We start from the raw sequence: 21081 nt of genomic DNA, 5'->3' as shown, positions 1-21081 counted from the left end.
ATTAGTCCAATCTGTTTCTTAGATAGATGTCTCTAGAGAAACACAAGAGTGAAACAAGATAATTGAACCCTTTCCCCAAGAGTCCGGTGGCATGTATGGAAAGCAGGCAACTTTTCAAGCAAAATGTTTTTTGATTCTACTCTCATTTTTGAGAAGGCTTCCGAAGTGCTGTGAATTTTTACACATTTGAAAGAGTAAAATCAGTCACAGGGACAAGTCCCGCTCACACCCTTCCCAGACAGCAGTCCCATGCAAAAAGGGGATTGTGCAGAGTCATCATCACAGGTTTGAGTCTCAGGGAGAAGCCAGGCACAGACTCTTGAAACACCTCAGTGGGCACCAAGGGATGGTGAACATTTAATACCGTATCTGTTTGCTTAAGCCAACAACAGCAGCAATTGCTAAGGAAACACGAGCACCGTGAGCTCACCAGACAAGTAATAGGATCCAAGTCTGCATTTATAGAGCAGTCACTATGGATTAACACACCCTTTAACTGCATAGATCCTCACCAGCTGGCAAGTGCCTCTGGCACCCTTTAAACACAGGAATGGTTGACTTACATAAAGCAGGCCAGCCTGGGAATGACATCTGTCCGTCGGTGCAGCACTGCTCACCAAACTCAGCCTGTCTGCTTGGCTCCCAGCTGGCAGCGATAGCTTTATCCTTCCCAGTCCTGCCTCACCCTTTCCTCCACTGCTGATGGGAACAGGCCATCAGCCTTTCTTCTAAGCGTCCTTCCTCCTTGCTTCCCACTGGTAAGAGAGAAAGGCCTTTATGAGTCATTGCATCACTAAGGTTGGAAAAGACCTCTAAGATCCTCTCGTCCAACCATCCACCTGCCAGCAGCGCTGCCCACTGACCACATCCCTCAGTGCCACATCTATACAGTTCTTGAACGCCTCCAGGGCCAACGACCCCATCGCCTCCCTGGACAGCCTGTAGTAATGCATCACCACTTTTGGAGAAGAATTTTTCCTGACGTCCAACCTGAACCTCCCCTGGCACAACTCGAGGCCGTTCCCTCTCATTCGTTCACCATTACCTGAGAAAGAAGGCCCAAACCTCACTTCACCACTACTTTCGGAGAGCGCAGACCACAACGCGCTCTCCCCCTGACCTCCTCCCCGAACCACCCCATCTCCCTCAGCCGCAGCCCACAGCACTTGCGCCCAAGCCGTGGGAGCGGGATCTCCACCCGCAGGGCCCTCAGGACCCCCGCAGCGAGCGCAACCCCAGCCGGGAGCGCAGCCCCACCGGCACACAGCGCGCACCTCGGCCGCGGGCAGCGCCGCCGGAGCGCAGGGGGCGGCGAGCGGGGCCGGGCCTCCCCCGCTCGGGAGGCGGCGCCGCTCGGGAGGCGGGCCGGTCAGGGCCGCCGCCGCCTTCCGGGGCTCGGCGCGGTGGCGGCCGTAGCCGGGCAGGATGCGCTCCCCGTGCCCGCTGCTGCTGCTGCTCGCGGCCTGCCTGCTGCTCTCGCTGCCGGAAGCCCGCGGTAGCCGGGAGCCGCCGGCGGTAGCGCTCAGCCCGGCGGTGAACGGCAGCCGCCTGCCCGCCGAACCGCACGGAGCGGCCGGCAACCGCAGCCGGGCCCAGCTGAGCCCCGTGCCCGCGCTGCTCCGAGACCTCTCCGCGCTGAAGGCCGCCGTCATCGGGGCCTGCGCTCTCACGGCCGCGCTCATCGCCTGCCTGCTGCTCCGCGTCTTCAGGTAGGGAGCGGCAGGTGCCGCCCGGCGCTCGGCTCCCGCTTCCCCGGGAAGGGCCTCGGGCTGCCGGCACGGCGCGGTGCGGGACGGGGCGGTGCGTTGGACGCTCGGCTTTCTCGTCGAGCCCGAGCTCGGGTAAAAGGGAAGAAGGGTGATCGGCGTCCCGTGGGAATTCTGGGTGGCCCCGCGGTCCTCGGAATTGGGTTGAAATGCAATGCGCTCTACTTTGATTTGGAAGAAATAAAGAAAAAGGGGTTTCGAGGCACTTTTAGTGTGGCGTGGATAGGTCCTCGCTCTGTTCCACGTCACCGTGGCGGGTGAGACAGTGGGGCATCCTTACAGATCACCTGGTGTGAAGGAGATGGATCCAAGCTCTTAGCGCTGCCTGCAGACTGGGAAAGACACAGTCAGCACCTTCCATCCAATGTAAGGAAACAGTTTGCTGTGTTATTGTGAAAGAGGCAGCCCTGCTAGGCTCTGGCCATGAAGAGATTCAGCCCGAGTGGACACGGTGAGCCTATATGGGACAGGGTGACCTGGAGAGGTGCCTTCCAGCCTCAGTGCTTTGCCTACAGCTGGGGCCATGCAGATGTCCCTGGTGGAGAAGTCACACCAGGTCTAGAGCGCTTCTTTTTTAAGTTAAGCTTAAGCAGGTAGGCTTGTTTTGAGAAGGTCCAGCCCAAAGTCCATGGCAGTACATGGGTTGGAACAACACTCCTTGGTGTTCTGTTGAGTAGATGCTGATGGATGCAAATCCCCACACCCATTGCAAAAGGGCAAAAAGCTCTGATGGCTTGCAGAACTGCAAGAAGGGCTGGTGGAAGCAGGAAGCTTGGCAGTGGTTCTCATCTGCTCGGTGCTCATCTCTGGTCCACACAGTGTGTGCAGCCAGAGGAGGCTCGCTCAGTCACGCTGCTGAAGCAGGTTGGTGCTGGCATGTGCTTGAGTTAGGCCAACAGTCCTTGAATCTTATCTAATGTCTCCTGCTTGGAGGAACAAGAACAATTTAAACTCAACTGCTTTAAAAAGCCAGTCCTCCGGTTGGCTTGTTGCTGAAGCAGAAATAGAAATGAATATTAATCTCCTTTTGGCACTGTTAGTGTTATTATTTATCTCCGAGTAGCAGTGAGAGTCCCCATGCAGTGCTAAAAGCTGTTCCTGTTTTGCAGATGACAAAGTTATTGCCTGTTCACTCCTAACTTTGCCATAGAAGATTACAAACTTTCAGTAGTTAGCGGTGATCTGACTTGTAGGTACAGGCTGCAGGAGGGTGCCTGGAAAGCAGAGCAGCTCGCTGGGAGGAGGTGAGCGCTGCGTCGAGGTGACAGAAGCGACTGAACAAGCAGAGTTTGCAGATTCTTCCTTGTTCTGTTTCCAAGCAGCTCCTTTGTATTTACACGATGGCTGCAGCTGAATTCTCCCTTTCTCCTGTTTCTGAATCAATTCTGCGTTAAGAACAGCAGCATTCACAACTGCAGTATTATTAAATATGGACTTAGAGACTGAGAGGATCAGAACTGCCGCTTTTCTAAAGAAATTGACATTTAACTAAATTCCATTGCAGTAGCTGGCAAAGACAACACAAGGAAAGATCTGCTCATTAAAGCGAAGTGGGTCAGGTGAAGCAAGTAAAATATCAAAAATAATTATTTTAATCAACATCAACCACTTTTCAGCCTCATACAGTTCTAATGGACAAACGTGAGAATTAGCAAGTCTGTAAGTAAGTGCAGAATGAAAAGCCTAAGTTTGTAGCTCTCTTGCTTTCTGCCCTTGGAGGGCTTGTACCCTCTGCCTCAGTTTTTTCTGGATGTAAAGCAAGACCTTGTATCAAACAGATCTGGTGTAAGTCTGAGTATTTGTAGCTGAAGTATGCAAACTGGTAGCCTATAAAGACCTTTCCCTATACCATAATCAGCAGAAATAGGTCCATGTTAAAGTCACATTGGAATGGTAGATGAATTATCCCATGCCAAAGTCACTGTTATGCAACTTGTCAGAGTTAATGTTGCATTAAAGGTGCGTTAAGAAAGAAAAATCCCTCTGAGATCTCTCCTATGTTTTTAATCAACCCTGCAAGAAAAATGAGAAAGGAAGGTTTTAGCTTCAAAAAACATTTATCAGGCAGAGCACTTGTTTATAAATAATTATCTCAGCTGGGAAATGAGGCAAAAATACCAACAGGTATGTTTGTACCATGTCACACTTGTAGCTGACAAAACAGATTGCAGGAGATGCTGTTGCAAAAGAGATAAGAGATTTACCCTCAATAAATGTGCAGCTTTCCTCTGCCAAAATAAGAGCTTTGTTCATGCTTAGTCAAAAACATTGCTTTTGTTTGTTTTTTTTTTTGAAGTGTCATGGATTCCTATTAAAGAGATTTTGCTGGAATCCAATCTTTGATTAAACCTTCACTGTGAAATTGCTCTGGATTGCTGGAAGTAAATTATCCTTTCAGATATGAATTATAGAGATGAAATAAACTGCCAAGTGGCCAGATATTTTTGTCACCAGCACTGAATTTATTTATTTTTTATTTACAATTTCATTTTAATGTATTTCTCTATATATTATTTGTAGTTGTTTACCTAGAGTGCGGATGGATGGATTTCTAGCTTTCCAGCTCTGTTGTTAAGACAACATTTCAGGGATTCCTGTTCATTCCTTTTAGTAGTGCTATCCTCTGAATCCATTTGATGGTGGTGTGATTCAGAATGTGAATTACCCAGAGTGATCTGAATTTTCTGTCTGTGGCTGCTGGGGACCAGAAAGGCCTGCTAACACATTGCTGCTTGTCTGTGTGAGGCAAGGCCTAATTGCCTACAGTAATTGAATATTATTATTATTACTTTTTTTGCAAGTCCAGTTCTGAACTTTCTTCCTTTATATCCCTGGGCACTGCATGCTCTCAAACCAAGGTCCTTCCCCTAGCAGACCAAATTTCATGTTGTTCCCAATCAAATAATTAAGTTGTATTCCCTAAAAGCACAGTTTATTGAAACAGCTTTTGAATGATCTCTGCAGTTCAGTTGGACTGCTCGATCTGTGTTTTGGATTTTGCTTTTCTACCTTCATATTCTAATATTTTTTTCTGCCCTGGTGCAGCTCGGTTCATTTCATTGCAATACGATCCTTGGGATCAGCTCTCAGGAAACACGATGCTTCAGACATGCTCTACCAGCACATACAGCCATATGCCTTCTGGGAAAACTGGAGAAGTTACACGTGCTCAAATGTGCCAGCTGAAAGCAACCCAAAGCTGTAGGTGCAGAGCACCATCTGTAACAGCGTTTGCTATGTGTCTCGACGTGCCCTTCAATAAACAAAGTCTAGGCTAGAAACAGCTGCTGCTTACCTGTCTTTTAGAGGAAAGCTACTGCAGATTTTATTACTTGTTGCTTTGCTACATTACATGTTCCATTACAATTCCTCCCTCAAATACCGTCTTAAGCTTGTTTTTCCAATAATTGCAAAACCAGGATGAATTACTTAGGTTGAGGAGAAATGTTCAGGCATATGATCACAGGATACAAGGCCCATTGTTCTAAAAGCTGGCGGTGGCTGTGGGCCATCCAAGCCTTAACCCCAGAGAGTTGCACTGATTTAAAACTAATTATATTATAACCAGTCAGACTAATCCAGCAAAGAAAAGACCTCTGCCAGGAACAGGAAAAAAATCCTCACTGTTAAAAGGACTTGAAATGGAGGAAAAAAGCATAGATTTGTGATCCCAGATGGAAAGCTTCATTTAAGCTGTGTGCAGTTTAGCAAGAGCCACAGAGAGAAGAATGAAAACGGGACGCTTGTCCTGGGTCTCAGAGGCCGTGTACCTGGTAAGACTTCATCTGAGCACGACAGCAAATTGGCAGAAGGAAGGAAGATGGGTTCCATGTAATGCTGTCTTGGGCTTTTTGCAGCTCTCTGAGCAGTCATGACAGCATAGATTGTTTCTTGTTTTGGGATTCACTGGCTTAAAGCATTTGGGTAGAACATTTCTATAGCTTTGTCCTATAAAAGAAGGATAGTTCCTGAGCACATCCAGTCAGACTGTACTGAAATGTTTGAAAGTACAGGCTAACACCACGACTGATGTATTTTAATTGCTTGTGGGTTTCATGGAACCTCACCAACGTCTCATTTAGATGTTCCTGAAGTTATTCCCAATAGCTATCAGATCCCTCTTATTAGCCATGCCTTTAAGCAAGTTGGCACTTTGCTTTTGTGGCCACATATATTCCATCTCAAGGACTTTGCTATAAAAAACATCGTTGGTTTGCAACAGAGAACACATACCCTGAGAGCACATGAGGACTTAACTTCATGGTTTAACTTCAGCATGTACAGCACCACTCAGAGAGCAGAGATACCCAGACCGATCAACAGTAATGAAATACCACTGATCTAATTCATCAGCCACTAACAAGCCTGGAGTTTCCCCAGCTTCGTATTTCCATATTTTTTAACTGCTAAGGAAATTCACGTACTGGAAATAAACTGGCCCCAATTCTGCTCCCAATACAGCACTGCTGCATTTGTAGGGGGAGGTTTGTAGCTGTCTTAATCAGGCTTCAATGAACGTTCTACTATGAAAGGATAGCTGTGGCTTTTCTTTCCTCTTTTTCCCCAGGGCATGGCCTTCTACCTTCACAGCTGTTGGCAGGAAGTGTAAATGGTAGATTAGAAATGCAGAGACCTCTCTCTATGGGTCAAGAAAAGCATTATCTTTGAATATCAGGGTTGTTGACTAAAATAGATGAGAGGCGTAAATAATGTAATGAAGCAGTGAGTTGGCTTGAGCATTTACTCCACCACATGATGCCTCAGAACGAAGGATGAAGTTCTGCATGTGACTGGTGCTTGATCTAAATAGCCCCGGGTCAAAATACAAAGACACAAAGTCAGCATTCTGCTCCAGCCCATCTTTGCGTGTCCTCCCTCCCCTTGCTGTGTGGTGAAGGGAATAAATCTGATTTCTTACGGGCCAGACACCAGCGTGGTATGCAGTGCCTGAGGCATTCCAGCCCAAGGGGAATGCAAATAAGCAAGAACTACGGAGGCTGAATAGCTCAGGAGCGCTTGGAAGCAGCCCTCCACGTCAGGTCCAATCAGTTCTTCTTCGTTCTGTCTCAGTTAAGCTTTGCACTCACTAAATCTGCCTTAACAGGCTAGCTGGTTTGGGTGGGAGCAATGCCGGGTCTCAAGTGGAAAGCTAATATTTCTGGCTTCTTTTTCCTACCCCATGCTGGTTGTATGACGGCTCCAGAGCTGGCGGTAAAGCCATCAGGAGCTGTCAGCATCAGCTGCTGGGACTTGCACAGTGCAGACACTGCAGTACCTCCTTCCATCCCAAGCACCATCCTACCCTGCAGCCTCTGCACCCTCACTCCTATTTACAGGAGGTGGCTGGAGTTGGACAGCAGGAGCAACGTGCCTTTGAGATGGAAGACAGCTTTCAGCACTGAAACACACACTACCACTCCTACCCAAATGAAACCACTCTGAGGTTTCACCTTGTTGCTATGCCATGGATGTACTCTGGCCACAGCTTTCGGCGCTTTCCTGTTTGCTTAAAACATAAAAAAAAACACCACAAAATGAAAAAAGCGCATAGAAAATAGAGCCACGAGGCCTGACATGTCCTCATCCTACCTGAGAGGTCTCAAAAGTTCACAAAACATCGGCATGCTGTAGTTCCTCCCTGCACTACTCTGCTGACGCTGCTGTCTGCCTGCAGACAAAAGATAGCGTCTGGTCCCGCCCACTGGATCGAGTGCTTTTCCTTTGGCACTGCCGGCACCGATGATTAAAAGGGTCCTACCCAGGCTGAGCGGTTTTCATGTGCAGCAGTTTCCCAACAGACAAACTTGTTTTGCGTGCATACAGGGAGAGTCCTGATGTTTTCCCTTCAAAGTAGCCCAGGTAATGATTCTGGTGCTGATGAAACGAAGGGCAGTTGTCCAAATGAGCCAATGTGAGAAAAGTGACCGCCGCAAAAATTCATGATAAATTAGCTAGTTAAAATGGTGTTGAATTCATGGAGAAAATCGTTTGCCTTTTGGGCAAATGATTGTAGAGGCTGAGCCAAAAACCAGCAAAACCAACTTCTTCCCTTTTCTAAATGAATGCTACGGTTAAGTGAGGGTTACAGAGGATTAAGAGATAACTGTGCAGCGAGTTCTGCTCTGGGTCCCCTTTAAAATGGAGCCCAAATAGACTAATTAATTGCTGGAGGCTAAAGGGTTCTAGCTTGCCATTTCTAAAGATAGCTATTCTGCAGTAATTGCTTCGGATGCTCCAGTGTTACTGTTCTAAGATGAACTCTGCAGAATAAGAAGGGAACGAGGAAGGCTGCTTCTCGTTAACGTGGGCAAGATATGCAAGTAGGCTCTTAAATTGGGAACCTATGGAAAGCTATTGCAATCTGTAGACATAAGGGAAGTGCTAAGACTGCGCTTCGTTGGTTCTGACAGGTAGACATAGGTCAGCTTTTGTGTGTGTTTATGCTTCACAGCGTGAGTAAATGATTCCTGTAACAGCAATGCATTACTTGTAAGTTGAGACCTCCCTGCATCGCTTCGCTGTTGGGTCTTGGCTGAGAAACAGAATAATACAGACAAGTGCTTTCAAAAAAAAATTTCAAGTGTTTGGGTTAAGATTCCTACTGTACTGGATATAAAATATCTTGTTTCACCGACAGCAGTAATAGCAAAACCCACTCTGTGCTCTGTGAGGTACAGCAGCACAGATTGCTCTAAGGATTAGGTGACAGAAGAAGTCTGTCTCCATTTTTCTGTTGCAAGCACACAGGGAGGAAATGCAAACACCTCCATCCCAAGGGATGGGACCTCTTTCTTCAGCTTCAGACTAACAGCCAGAAGCCATACTGGGCAGAGGCACTGAGGCTGGAGCTCTTAAGCTCTCACTGATTTAAACTCACTTTAAGCCCAGAAGGGACCACTGTAGTCTGCTCTGGTGGAGACACGACCAGATGCAAGCACAGCTCCAAGTCCCAGTCTCTTGGTAATGGCTACACCTTGAATCTCCCTGCTGTGTAACTCTTTACAAGACATTTTTTTCTTGATGCAAAAATGGTAGTGTCGAATCCAACACACCTTGCACAACATGCCAGGGCAAGGCTTCTTGACAGTGAAAGCACAGTCCTGACCTGCTCTGAGCACTAGCTGCGATTACCAGAAATTAGGGTTTTTTTGCTTGTGCCTGCATCAGCTCATGCTTGGCAGTTGCCAGTTCTGTTTTATTAAAGGTTAAAGGGAAAGTTCTGCAAAGACATTGTCTTTCCTCCCTGAAGGCAAGCTGTACGCATCAACACCTTCTTCACTGTCTGATCATGCAACTGGATTAACAACACCTTCTTCACTGTCTGATCATGAAACTGGATTAATACATAAGCAGTGCGACCTTCCTAATATACACTGGAGAAGTAGGTGAAGTAAAAAGGACCCACCCAATTCAAACTAGAGGCAGGGAATTAGCCGAAAAGGCACGTGCCAATTGTTTGTTAATTGAAAGTAAGTATTTGAAAATAGATCTTACAAATCCTGGGGTGTGCAAGCACTTGAGTGTCTCCATTTCAAAAGGAACATGAGGCCATTGTGGGTGGAAAGGTGACAGGTACAGTTGGCTGCAAATCACAACTGATTATTTTGCATAGCACTCGCATAGCACTGAGCACAGATCTTCTCAGACAAGGCTAAGGGGTTTTGCTGGAGGAGCCTTGAGCCAGGCTTGATTGCAAGAAAAAGAGAGCAGGCTGTTTGTACCCAAATATCGCCAACCCCTTCACTCCTTAGAATCCTACCCAGAATACCCTCATCTCAGTAGATTTAACCTGAGCTTTCCCGTTTAAACACATTCTCTAAACCACTTCTGCTGATTAAGCCTGTGCCTTGCTTACTGAGCATGGCAGCAGGAGGACGCAGTGGACTGCTGCTCAGTGCTAGCCCTGGATGCCAAATGATCTCTGGATTGTCAGCAGCTGAAAAAAACTGACATTGATCCAGATTGCAGTTGACAAGAAATGGTTCTGTACACTGACAGGCACAAATGGGAGCCCTGGGAAGGCAGCAGGAGGATGGGATGCAGACTGGCTCCATGGCCTTTGTGTCTGGGGAGGTCTCTAACAGACCGGTGATTGATTGTTGGTGGGCTCGTGTCTACAGGAAACAGCTTTATCCTCTAAGGAATACTTTATAGACATGAACCTTAACCTCCCCACCTCTGTTGTTTCAGGTCAGGAAAGAGGATTAAGAAGACCAGAAAGTATGACATAATCACCACTCCAGCTGAGCGGGTAGAAATGGCTCCTCTGAATGAAGAAGACGATGAGGATGAAGACTCAACAGTGTTTGATGTGAAGTACAGGTATGGCCAGAAGCCCATCCAGTCGGAATTGCTACTGAGCTCTTATTAGGAAGGGTTGTTCTTTCCTCTCCACTGGGCCTCCTTGACAGAGATGAGGCAATCGCTGTCTCCCTTTCACTTTGTCTGAGCCTCATCACTCTCCTTTACAGCTCCTGTGCCTAGTTTCTCAGCACACATCTGTTCCGTACTCTCCTTCTCTTATAATAACCACTTTGCTACCCTGAGGCTCTCTCTGCCCTCCTCTTTCCTTTGCAGAGCAGCTCAGTAGGATACACATGCCCCACATAGCTAACAAGGTTTAACAGACTGAACTTCCCCTCTCCAGCAGTTGTCAGCAATCATTCCTGCACACTCACAGTGCCTACACACATCCTAGGTAGAGGACTGTGTGTCAAGGGCTGCTTTTCCAGGCACTGTTACTGCAGTATGGTAGGGAAGGAAACAGTGGCAAATCTGCACTGACCTTTGGATTCAGATGTGCTCCAGTGTTGTTCTGTGTCAGAGAAAGGACTGTGGTCACTCCCTAATGTTGCAGCAGTTATCCCTTAGCAACAAACTTTCCCTAAATGTGTTTGTCTCTTGTGAGATAGAAGCAGTGTGACAATCCAAACCTTTTGGTGCCTATTCTGGACCTGAGATTTATTGCAGACACTCAGCATGTAATGATGTTGCAGACTGATTTATGGCATGAGGGTATCTGCACCTCTTATTTTTATTTGCATCCAGCAATATGTAGCACTTGAGTTGCATTCTTAACCAAATATGGCCTACTCTAAAATCTGTCTCTCTTTGGCTGAAATAAGCTTTTCTAATTATAAAAATGCAGATCTTGACAACTCCTAACTGGAAAATAATCAGACCTCACTCAAGTTGCCCATCTCTTAACTTTAGAAAGGGGAACGATGTATTTATTCTAAGCACTTGTATGCCAGCATCTAAAACACACAGCACCACATTCTGCTGGTCATTATCAAAATAACTGCATTATTTCTCTGTAAAAGTCAGGCTATAGTTGGAAGTTTCAAAACAATGAAGGGTGTGAGTCATGCTGCTACACGTAAGTAATTGGTGCCTGAATTAGAAGGCTCCTTAAAGTCCTTGACATCCTACTGCCATTCCCTGTAGCTGTTCTGTGTTTACAGTAATAATTTCGGGTTGTATCGTTCCTCAAGCCAACGACAACTTGTTTGACCCAGGCTTTGTTAAACTTGAAGAAATCTATCTCACCACAGCCTCCTTCAACAGCCCTCCTTCTCCTGCCCTGCTTCCTCTTCACTAAGCAGAAATAACTGAGTACTTTCTCTGTGACCTTATGGTAGCAGCATCAGAGGGATTTTCCAAAGACAGAGAACAGAAGATTCACCATCATGGCAATGCTTCAGGGTAACATATCTAATAGTAAAATGTTAGATGAACAAAGAAGGGAGCATGTTGAAAAGTTTCTGACTCAGGAGAGTCGTGTAATCTGACATTGCTCCCCTGGAGCACATGCTGTACTGATGCTTTCCCAAAAGCTATTTAGTGTTCGTGGGTTCCTTTGCAGTACAAACGGCTCATCTCACCTTGTGTGATGCTCTGTTCAGAGACAATAGGGGGTTTTGATTCTTAGCCAACCTGTCCTCTCTTCATCTGTGGGAATTCCTCCTTTCTGCCACAGTACAACAGCTATTGAATTCCATATTTCCTGAAGTCCCTGCTGCTTTAAGCATACAGTTCGAGTTCAAACAGTGCTACCTCAGTCTAGAGGGGGATATCATCTTACAGACATCCCCTTAGCAGGACTGAGCATCAGAAAGCTTCTTTGAAGATACATTAGCTTCCTGATACCTTTGTGCCTCTCAGAGACCACGTCTTGAGTAATTCCTGTCTCCTGTTAACCAGTAAACGATCTTTGCAACCACGCAATACCAAGTTTGTCCACCAAAATCCCCCCTAAACTACTCAAGTCCTTTGTAGCACTTGTGTCAAGATAAGTGAGCATCTCAGATATGCCCTCAATGCTTGGTGAATTAACAGAACACCTGGTAGAAGCTGGAATTCCCCACCCCATCAAAGAATAGTAGTTAACTTTTGCCACCTAAGGCTTCTGTTTTGGCTTTTGTGTTTTTGTTTTTTTGCAGCTGGAGGCAGATTCCAGCAAGATCATGTAAAGAGAGGTATCTCTAATGCCTGCCCGTGGTTAAAAGGAGTTATAAATACATGTGGGTACCCACATAACTGGAGTGATAGGATTGTTTTAGGTGTTCAGCAAGAGCCTGCAGATTTAAAGGAACCGTTGTTCATTATTGCAGCAGGAAAGCTGCTTCCCCTCTCCTTTACATCAAAAAAGTGCAAACACATCAGGTGAACACCCACAGTTGTTACTGGGGCTGTTGCATAAGGAATGGCATGATGCTGCTGTCTCAGCTCGTTAACTAAACTACAGCAGTGTGTAACGAACCACAGCAACCTGGAAGCAGTTGTGAAGGGGATAGAGGAGCAACAGGTGCCTCCTGACAAATACCCACAGGCAAGGATGTACTGTGCTCTTTTTTATGTGTTTATTTTTATATTCAAATGAAGGTGCCTCCTTGCCAGCAGTCACTATCAGTTGTTTGGATTTATTCAGTCAACCTCCTAGCAGCGGCACTCGCTTGGCTTATAGTACAACAGACTTCTGGCCCCTGTCTATGCTACCAGTTCCTGGCGTGGGGATTTTGGCAAGGCGCTGCTTCACATAAAGCTCTTCTGTGACTGCACCATCCCAGGGATTGCTATCAGAGAGGCTGAACCTCATTCAGCCCAGTGCTATGGGAGGATCTGCTGGTGCAGTGCTATGGCTGACCAAGAGGTGTCATTCTGATGATTTTGTTTTAATTCTTTATTTCCTCATGACATGCTGGTAGGGAAAGATAAGCCTATTGGCTGGGCACATCACTCAATATTGTAACATCCGCGCCACCACATCTGCTGCAGAAACCAACTTTCTGTCACTGAAACCTAGAATTTTTGAAGCCTTCCTGGCTCCAGAAAGTCATATAAAATTAGCTGTATTCTTTGGAGCTGTTCATTGGTGATTTAAAGGCTGTAAAAGTATGAGGAAAAGAGTCCATTCTCCGGAAAGTTGTGACCGCTATGGCCTTTGCCCAATGCTTTCCACCAGGAAAGCACCATAAATACATTTAAAACATCGTGGAAATGGAATGAGGTTTCCAAAATGCAATGCAATAGGGCCACAATGCAGTATGAGCATCATTCAGCTCAAATGTTACTCGTGGGCTCTAAGACTATTACGTGCTTTTAGATTCATGGGGCTGCTACTTGCATGGCAGTTATGGGACTCCTGAAGTGCTGACCTTGGATTACCACAACGTTAGGTGCCTCCTGTCCATAACACTACGTATATCACCTCAGTATTGACATATTTCTCAAGCCAATAAACAGCTCAGAGAGTCTCATTTTCGAGTTTGTAGCTTAAGTCTTTGCTGGGGATGATGGGGGTGGATCTGGGCTGGTTTGTTTGGGGTCCTCTCCAGGTTGTTGAGAGGTACACATTGACATGTCTGTGTTTGGGGGAGTAATTAAGATTCTCAGCCACGTTCCCCATGCAATGCAAATGGCCCTAATTAAAAGGCAGTTGATGTCTGGCAGCAACAGGGGAGAAGCCACATATACCTCTCCAATTGTTCTCATGCAGCTAATTTTCTTTCCTTTCATGCTTTGTCCTTGCAAGTATTTGTTTGCAGCCTTACATGAGGCATCAAAGAACAGCAGGCAGTGTAAATTGGGCTGCTGGATGAAGGTGTTTACATTTTTTTTTTGAGGAGGCTATAAGATTTGGGGCTCCCAATAGATCCCCCATTCTCTGCTTCCACGGGGCCAAGGAATAGCTGCCTCTTTCCATAAAGCAACCTAATGAGACACTTCAGATCTCAACCAAACACAGTCCTTCCCATGGAGGCAAAAGCCACCCACTGGCTGTCTCTGTCAGACACAGAAGCTCAAGGGTGCCGGATTAGATGCCCCTTTTGCAATCTTACTGCAGTCAGAGGAAATGGTTCTGTCAATGGCTTCTCTAATCCTGAGAGCACAATTTGTGTGACAAGAGGCTGAAAGTGTAAATCAGAGCATGTCACAGTGCAAAGATCCCTAATCACTTGGATATTAGCACCTCTTTGAAAAGCTTCATGGGAATGTTTCTTTAGTATGGAGGATAGCTTTTGGTGTGTTTGCTCTGGTTTTGAATGAGACATCGGGATGAAAAGTTGAAGAATTATTCTGAATTTATTACAGAGCTACACAAAGAAAGCAAAGTGAACATAGAGAATGCTTATTTCTTGATCACCGATTCAATCTGTGCTGCAGAAGGCTGAAAGTTATCCATGTCCAATTGATTTTGGACAATATCAACATTACTGGTCACCATTTTCCACCTGTCAGGTATTTTTTTCATGTTTTATGATGGGATTACATCTTGGAAAATAAATTAAATGGAAAGCTAAATCCCATCCTTTGCTGTGCTTTCTCATCCCATCGGTAGGTCTTGATTTTAAAATGTTCCTTTCTATTTGCTATATTAGCACTTCCCTTCGCCTTCTTGAAAGCAAGTCACATAGATCTTCTGATCTCCTACACAACAGCACTGCATGACACTCAAGAAGAGTAAAAGAAGGGAATAGGTGACAGGCAAACACCCCCGATAAACTTCATTCATCCCTCATCACAACGGGGGCAGAATGCTTTAAGAAATAAGAGAAAAGGAGATTAGAACAGTTGTGAAAAGAACCAGTTTCTGAAAACGTAATTAAAACTGTTAGGTTATTAAGCTTATTAACTCTAGCGTCATTCGTTGGGGGAATTTCTGGTCAGCTTCAATAGAAAAAGCAAAACAAGCACTGAATAAATTCTGTGGTACCTTATACACGAACACTTTGAAAGCACTTCAGTAATCTGGGAGATCAGCATCTCCTCTCCCTGCTGAAATGCAGCTGCTTGAGGCAGTGCATTCTGCTCCTGCTGTGCTTGCTGGGCCCAGCTGCGTGAATTTCACAACTGTTCCTGCAGAGCCTTTGGAGTCCAGACTGAGATGCACCATGCGAGAACCCGCAGTCAAGGAAGACCTCAGAATTTAAATACCAGAGCTGGAATTTTCCCAACCCAGATGTCTGACTCCTAAATAAGAACCGAAAGAAAGCCACAAGTTTTTCTCGGGGCAGATTGAAGCTTCTGTCCCTCCTGTCAGCTAAGTGAAATGTCTCAGTTTGTTTTCCACGTGGATTGCCACCTCTCCCTCTACCAGCAGCAGTACCAGCAAAGCACAGAAGCATTTTAGGAATGCATCTTCCAAAGCACACTTGAAAGCGGAAAGATTTATGTGTGAGGAGTGGTGGCAGGCAGAAAGGTCAGTAACATTTATGCACTCATCATTGGACTAAAGGGCTTTGGAGAGCGTGTGGGATGTTTTAGAGGAAAGATGTGCTGTATCAAAGGGCTGGTGGAGCACATTATTTCTGGATTCACCCCTTTTCAGGTGCTGATAGCACTGAACTGTGTGAATACATCTTCATCACTGTTGTGGGGCTCAGCTTTGATGTGCTCCAGTCTTCTGGGAGTCTCTCTGCAAAATATACGATTGCAATATTGGTGTCTTTGAATACATCTTTTCCAGATCCTAACTGCATGTGCAGCCCTGAACAGAGCGGGGCATTGTCTGCTTGTTAAGGCAGCGTGTTTGCTCTCAAGGGAGCAGCTGTAATGGATTTTTGGCAAGTGAAAGCCTCGGGCCTTTATGGATGATGCTAGGTGAATTGCACTGGGGTTTGTAGCAGCTTAAATTTTTTTTTCTAGCAGCAGTGACAGGTTGTGTATAAATGGAGGTGCATCATTTACCCTCATCTGAAGGGGGTGCAAATCACCGACTCAGTCAGCTGCTTGCCATAAATACAGCAAGTTGCCAAAGCTTTGATGCTGCTGTTTATGATTTCCTGTGGATCTGCAGCAGGGGAGGAAATACATAGTTAGAAAGCACTTTTTGCTTGGGTTTTGAAGGACAGTTTCTCTTCCCTCACACTTGTTACAGAGCACACCACATTCTGCTGGTCAGTTCAGCTGATTATATGCAGGCAGTGCAGTCCTATGGGAAGGTGCTCACCTCATGCACGACAGTATAACAAGTTTCTATTAAGACTTTTTTCTCTTTTTTGTCTTTAGTTGTTAAATCCTGAAGCAGTTAAAGCAATAGGGAGTCAGCAGGAGAATCCATTGCAAGGTGAATAATCCACACATGCTGGTTAGCGAGGGGCTGCACTGATGTGAAAAAAGCTGTTAGGTCCAAGATGTTATTCCATGTGCAGTGATATAGGAACCTCCTCCTGTGTGCACGCTCCCTGCTCTGGCCTGCACAGTGGCTGACCACACAATTTAGTGGTTGTCTGGTGTGCTGCTGTTTTCCTTTGCTTGGTCTGCCTTCTCCTGGCATAACAGTAACCTCATATCAGTGTCCATTGTCAACGTGGAGATCAGCTGCTGGAGGGAGCTGATAGCAATCAGTGAATAACACTGCCTTTGAGGCTTTTTTCCCCATACCATGCACATCAGTTCTCATCTCTGTCTGTGAGCTATTTAATTGCAAATCTACAAAAGCACTGATTTCCCCTGTTTCTTTCCAGGTAGAGCAGTTCTGCGGAGCACTGGTGCCCTGCCAGGTGGCATTCTGCTGTTGAGGGACCTGCTGAAGCCATAACTGTGAATGGGGAGGCTTTCATCTCTGCAGCATTACAACCAAACCAAGCCTCACCTCCTCGAGGTGCTGTTTGTATGGCAGGCTACAAATCTTCCGACCAAAATGTCACCATTCAGTTCCCTGGTTTCCAAACCACTATGTTGGAATGATGGAGATCCTCCTCGCCAACTCAGCTCCCTCTTGCTTTAAGAGGACTGCTGTGTCACTAAAGCATGACAAGATTCAGCCCTGTGTACTAACTTGCAGCTCATTATGGTCTAAATAAGTTTTGCAGAAGAAGGAAGAAGAGGAAGATTCAATCAAGCTGCCTCAAGGACTTTTTTTCCCAATTCAGTACTTTAGCCACTGTTAAACTTTGCTCGCTGTAGAACAGTTCATACATTTAAATATTAAGAAGGGTATTTTCTTTCTGGCCTTACAGAAGTGACTTGTGACTTTAGGTGGTAAAAATGTAAGCCGTGTTGAAATGCTGTACTATGTTTAGTACAGGATTTTAAGGGGAATAAGGTGAGAGGTTGACTCATGCAGAAAATTTTCTTGACTTGCTACTGATTTTTTAAACATTATAGTTGCACTAAGCTTTCATAATGACATTTTCATTGTCCCTGGGAGCTTTGATCAGACCAACAATAAATGAGATCACAGGGAAATAGGAGGAATCAGACATGCCCTAAACTACAACAATCTTGGATTAAAAAAAAAAAAAAAGATATATTTTTGTAATTTTCTGCCCTTCCACAGGGAGTTAAAGTGTTTTGTACTGTTGTGTGTCCTACGCTTCCTGTAACTTGTGTACCAATCATCTTACTACGTTTTTTCTAAGCAGAGTAAGTCCTCACATGGAATGATTTGACTGCAGAAAGACCACTACTTAGATTGCACGGGAGCTTTATATAAGTGATCTTAATCTGTGAAAAACTGGAAGTTTTCCTTTACCACCTGCTTGGCAAATCCCATTAAACTCAAGGATGCATTTTGAACCATTACTCCCTGCTGTGCCTCACGCTGCAGAGGTCAGAGCTGTGGGAGGACACTAATAAAATGAGATAGCTGCATCTGGATGGATCAGGCTAAGGAAACCACAAGCATGTATACTTTCCAGGCAGTCATTAGGAAGGGCAAGCCTAACTGGTTTTGTTTCTTCACATTGTGGCTTTCCTCTAGAATAACCACAGATGCAGCTCAGATTTCTCTTTGACACGTTTACTCTTCATTTGCTTCACCCTTGAAACCTTTGTACTTTGGGTTTTGAAGCTCGCTGGAGAGCCTTGCTTTTCTTGGGAACCACACGTTTTCTGTTTCTTTGGATTGTCCCAGTGTTTGCTTGACTTACTCCTACAGTTACAGCCCTTCAAGACCGCAGAGTATCTGGCAAAGAACCATCCTTGCAGTGAGTTGCCTTTTTTTCTTTTTTTTTTGATGGAATTGATGATTGCTGAGAACACTACACTGCTTTGTCATGATACCTTAACCTGTGCTGGTTCTGCATGGTTCCCTTGGGCCCTGCAGTCCGTAAGAGGAGGAGAAGGGAAATTTCTTTTCCCCAGCAGCCTTGTGCTTTCATCAGAGTAGCTCCCATAATGTAGCTTGCTTTCTGTAACTGTGACTTAGCAAAGGCTTCGCAAACATCCCACTCAACTGGCATGGAAAAATCCCATGGGAGACTGTTGTGTTACCATTAGTCATCAAGGCAATATAAAAATGCTTTGCTATTTTCATTCACGGAATGAATTTGAGTCATTCCACAGTACTGTTACTAAGCAATATTTCATGTCAGCTACTAAGTGAGAGTAGAGGAACTGATGATGGGGCCGAGCAGGTTGTCTCCAGGATGGTATAGCATGTAAGTACTGGTGGGTTGAGCAGTGCTGCAGGTTGAGATGAAAGCCAGAGAATCTTTCCCTGCTTTGGTAAAGCAGATTTCAGATTCAGGCTGGATGATTCTGAAGGAAATAGCATGTCTCTTCAGGAGTACAGTGCTTCGAAAAGCAGGAACTAAATTTAGATAGGTAGAATCCTTCTTAAGTCAAAGAAGTGGCGATGCTGAGAGGAAAGCTAGGTTAAAAGCTCGTTTTGCATTTGCTGGAGGAGGTGATGAAGGGCAGGAGCTGTGCTTTCTGAGCAAACACCATGGCAACATGTTCATGTCCACACTTCTGCCAAATTCATTACGCTGAGGCATTCTGGAAGTGGTGGGGATAGAGGGAATAAAGCCTCCTTGCACAAAAGAGGGCAAGACCAAGCGACAGAGGAGAAAGATGAGAGGAGCATGAAGGGTACTTCTTTCCAAGGGCAAGTCAGTTCTTGAAATGAATTATTTCCACCAACTTCAGGTTACTTGCAGAGTTCAGCTGGCAGAGGCCATCTGCTCCACTTGCTTGTGGCTAAAAACCCCACTGTTTCATAACATGGACAAATCTCAGTGGTGGATGGGACCAAGCATTTCAGATGTAGAATACAGAGGTGCTCAGCTGGCTCCTCAGAGCAGTCCCAGATGTGCCATAAGCCAAGGAGTGCTGAGAGGGAGGAGGAGCTACTTGGTGAAAATAGAAGGCCGGCCTCACCCACTGCTCACGGTCATGAAAGTAACCTGAATTCTTTGTTTGATGTTGCTCAGTTGCTGTTGCAAATGTGAGGCAATGTTTACCTCTATAGAAGTTGCTGTATGTGATTTAAATTGTCTAGTTAAATATTCTATAGCTATATTTAGTTAAGATTTTAAGAGCACTTGATGTGACTCATCTAATAGTATATATAAGAATATTTTTTTAATTGTAGGAATTAGTTTAAAACATAGTTTTAATAATTTGAACTGTTCAGTTCAGGTAGATCTATTTCATTGGAAAGGAATAACCATTAACCACTACATGAATGTTTTGCTTTAACATTCTGTGCATCTTACAATGCAGATTTAATCTGATTGCGATTGTCTCTTAGTATTTGCTGCTATTTTGTGTTGCATAGTCGAGCTTGCTTTGTTCAAGAGCATTTTAAAGGCATTTTTCTGTTACAGAAAATGAAAAGAAACATTATTACAGATGTCTGCCTGCAGCTTGCTCACTGCTTACAAAATCCACTGACTGGTAACAGAGTCAAACAGAGCAAGCAAATTAGAGGCTTTCCTCTTTGTGCATGCTGTGCTGCGGAAGAAAACCCTGCACAGAATCACAGCTTCGTTACTCCAACTGCAGAAGTCAGTGTGCCATGTTTGCCTGCAGGATTAAGGCAGAAATGCACAGGTAGCATCTTCCCCTTCCCTGGAAGATGTGGAGATGACTGCAGACACTGCAGACACTTGTTCAGCACGCTAACTTGTACACAGGTCAGTGCTTATCCTAAGCTCCAAACGACTTGTAGAAGTCTAATGAACACTTAATTGCTAATGCATTTGAACATTTTGTTCATTACTGCTCCCTCTAAAGCACTGTATGTGGCATAATCTCTGCAGGGTGGCACACTATGGTTTTCATTAAGGTTTTTTCCTTTTGTTAGATGAGTTTCTGCTGCTGCAGTCTTTGTGTGAGGAGTTATCAGGACCATGCATTTTGTTTCGTGCAATTGCTTGAACTTTGTTTAAAAGTGTTTTAAGAGAATTTGTTGTTGTGACCAAAAGTTGTTTTTTTTTTATATATAAGAAAAATTGGTAAGACAAGTTTGAATGGACATCTCATGTTTCATTGGAAACTGCCATCATTAAACATGTTCTTGAAACCTCTCCTTGTGCTGTTGTGCTTAGGGAGGGGGTGGGAAGGGGTTTGTCATTTGTTGAAGTGCACTGATCTTCAGAGTGCCTTGCACACTGCCTGGGTACAGAGAGCTGCACGTCCCTTTGTACAGTGAGCCTGAACCAGAGCATGACAAGGAGAGAAACTGGTTGTGACAGCACAGAAGAGAAATACATTTAGTCACACAGACTCCCTATCAATACGCTAGATGGACACCTGGATTCAGAAAGCAAACATCACTGCAATAGTGAAGATATCAGTACTGCTGGTTCCCACCTTGTTAAGTAGCATCAAGCCCACAAACTGCAGCCCTGTTGTCCCAGGCTGAGGCAAGTGGAGTGAACCGAGCCGTGCCCCCTCCCCGGGGTGGCCAGACTGCATGGCAGCAGTGGGCAGGCTTCCTCCAGCTGGGTCCTGTGCCCCTGTTCCCAATCTGAAACAATTCTGCCTTGTGGCTTTTAGGGCACACGAGATGCTGAAGAGCTAGAGACGAGCATCGGGGCAGTGAGGCACGTGGGGACTTAATGCTCATTTTAGGACTGTGAGT

The 21081-nt window shown here is 45.4% G+C and overlaps 1 protein-coding gene across 1 annotated transcript; it reads left to right on the top strand.

The window, feature by feature from the left end:
• Window positions 1-1425: 1425 nt before the first annotated feature.
• Window positions 1426-20524, top strand: FAM174B (family with sequence similarity 174 member B). The gene is made up of 3 exons (XM_042875957.1): window positions 1426-1709; window positions 9957-10088; window positions 16736-20524. The coding sequence occupies exons 1-3, from the start codon at window positions 1426-1428 to the stop codon at window positions 16737-16739; spliced, it is 420 nt and encodes a 139-aa protein (XP_042731891.1). The 3' UTR covers window positions 16740-20524.
• Window positions 20525-21081: the final 557 nt, after the last annotated feature.

This window comes from Lagopus leucura, unplaced genomic scaffold (assembly GCF_019238085.1).
Source record: "Lagopus leucura isolate 7727_CA_CO unplaced genomic scaffold, USGS_WTPT01 Super-Scaffold_100015, whole genome shotgun sequence".
NCBI lineage: Eukaryota > Metazoa > Chordata > Aves > Galliformes > Phasianidae > Lagopus > Lagopus leucura.
The sequence above is the reverse complement of the archived record's forward strand: the minus strand, read 5'-3'. Positions and strand labels throughout refer to the sequence as shown.

Excerpts from the sequence above, each read along its gene's own strand:
- FAM174B (XM_042875957.1), top strand. The coding sequence starts at position 1,426 with ATGCGCTCCCCGTGCCCGCTGCTGCTGCTGCTCGCGGCCTGCCTGCTG. Across the intron at positions 1,710-9,956 it reads CTGCTGCTCCGCGTCTTCAG|GTCAGGAAAGAGGATTAAGA; the intron begins GTAGGGAGCGGC and ends CTGTTGTTTCAG.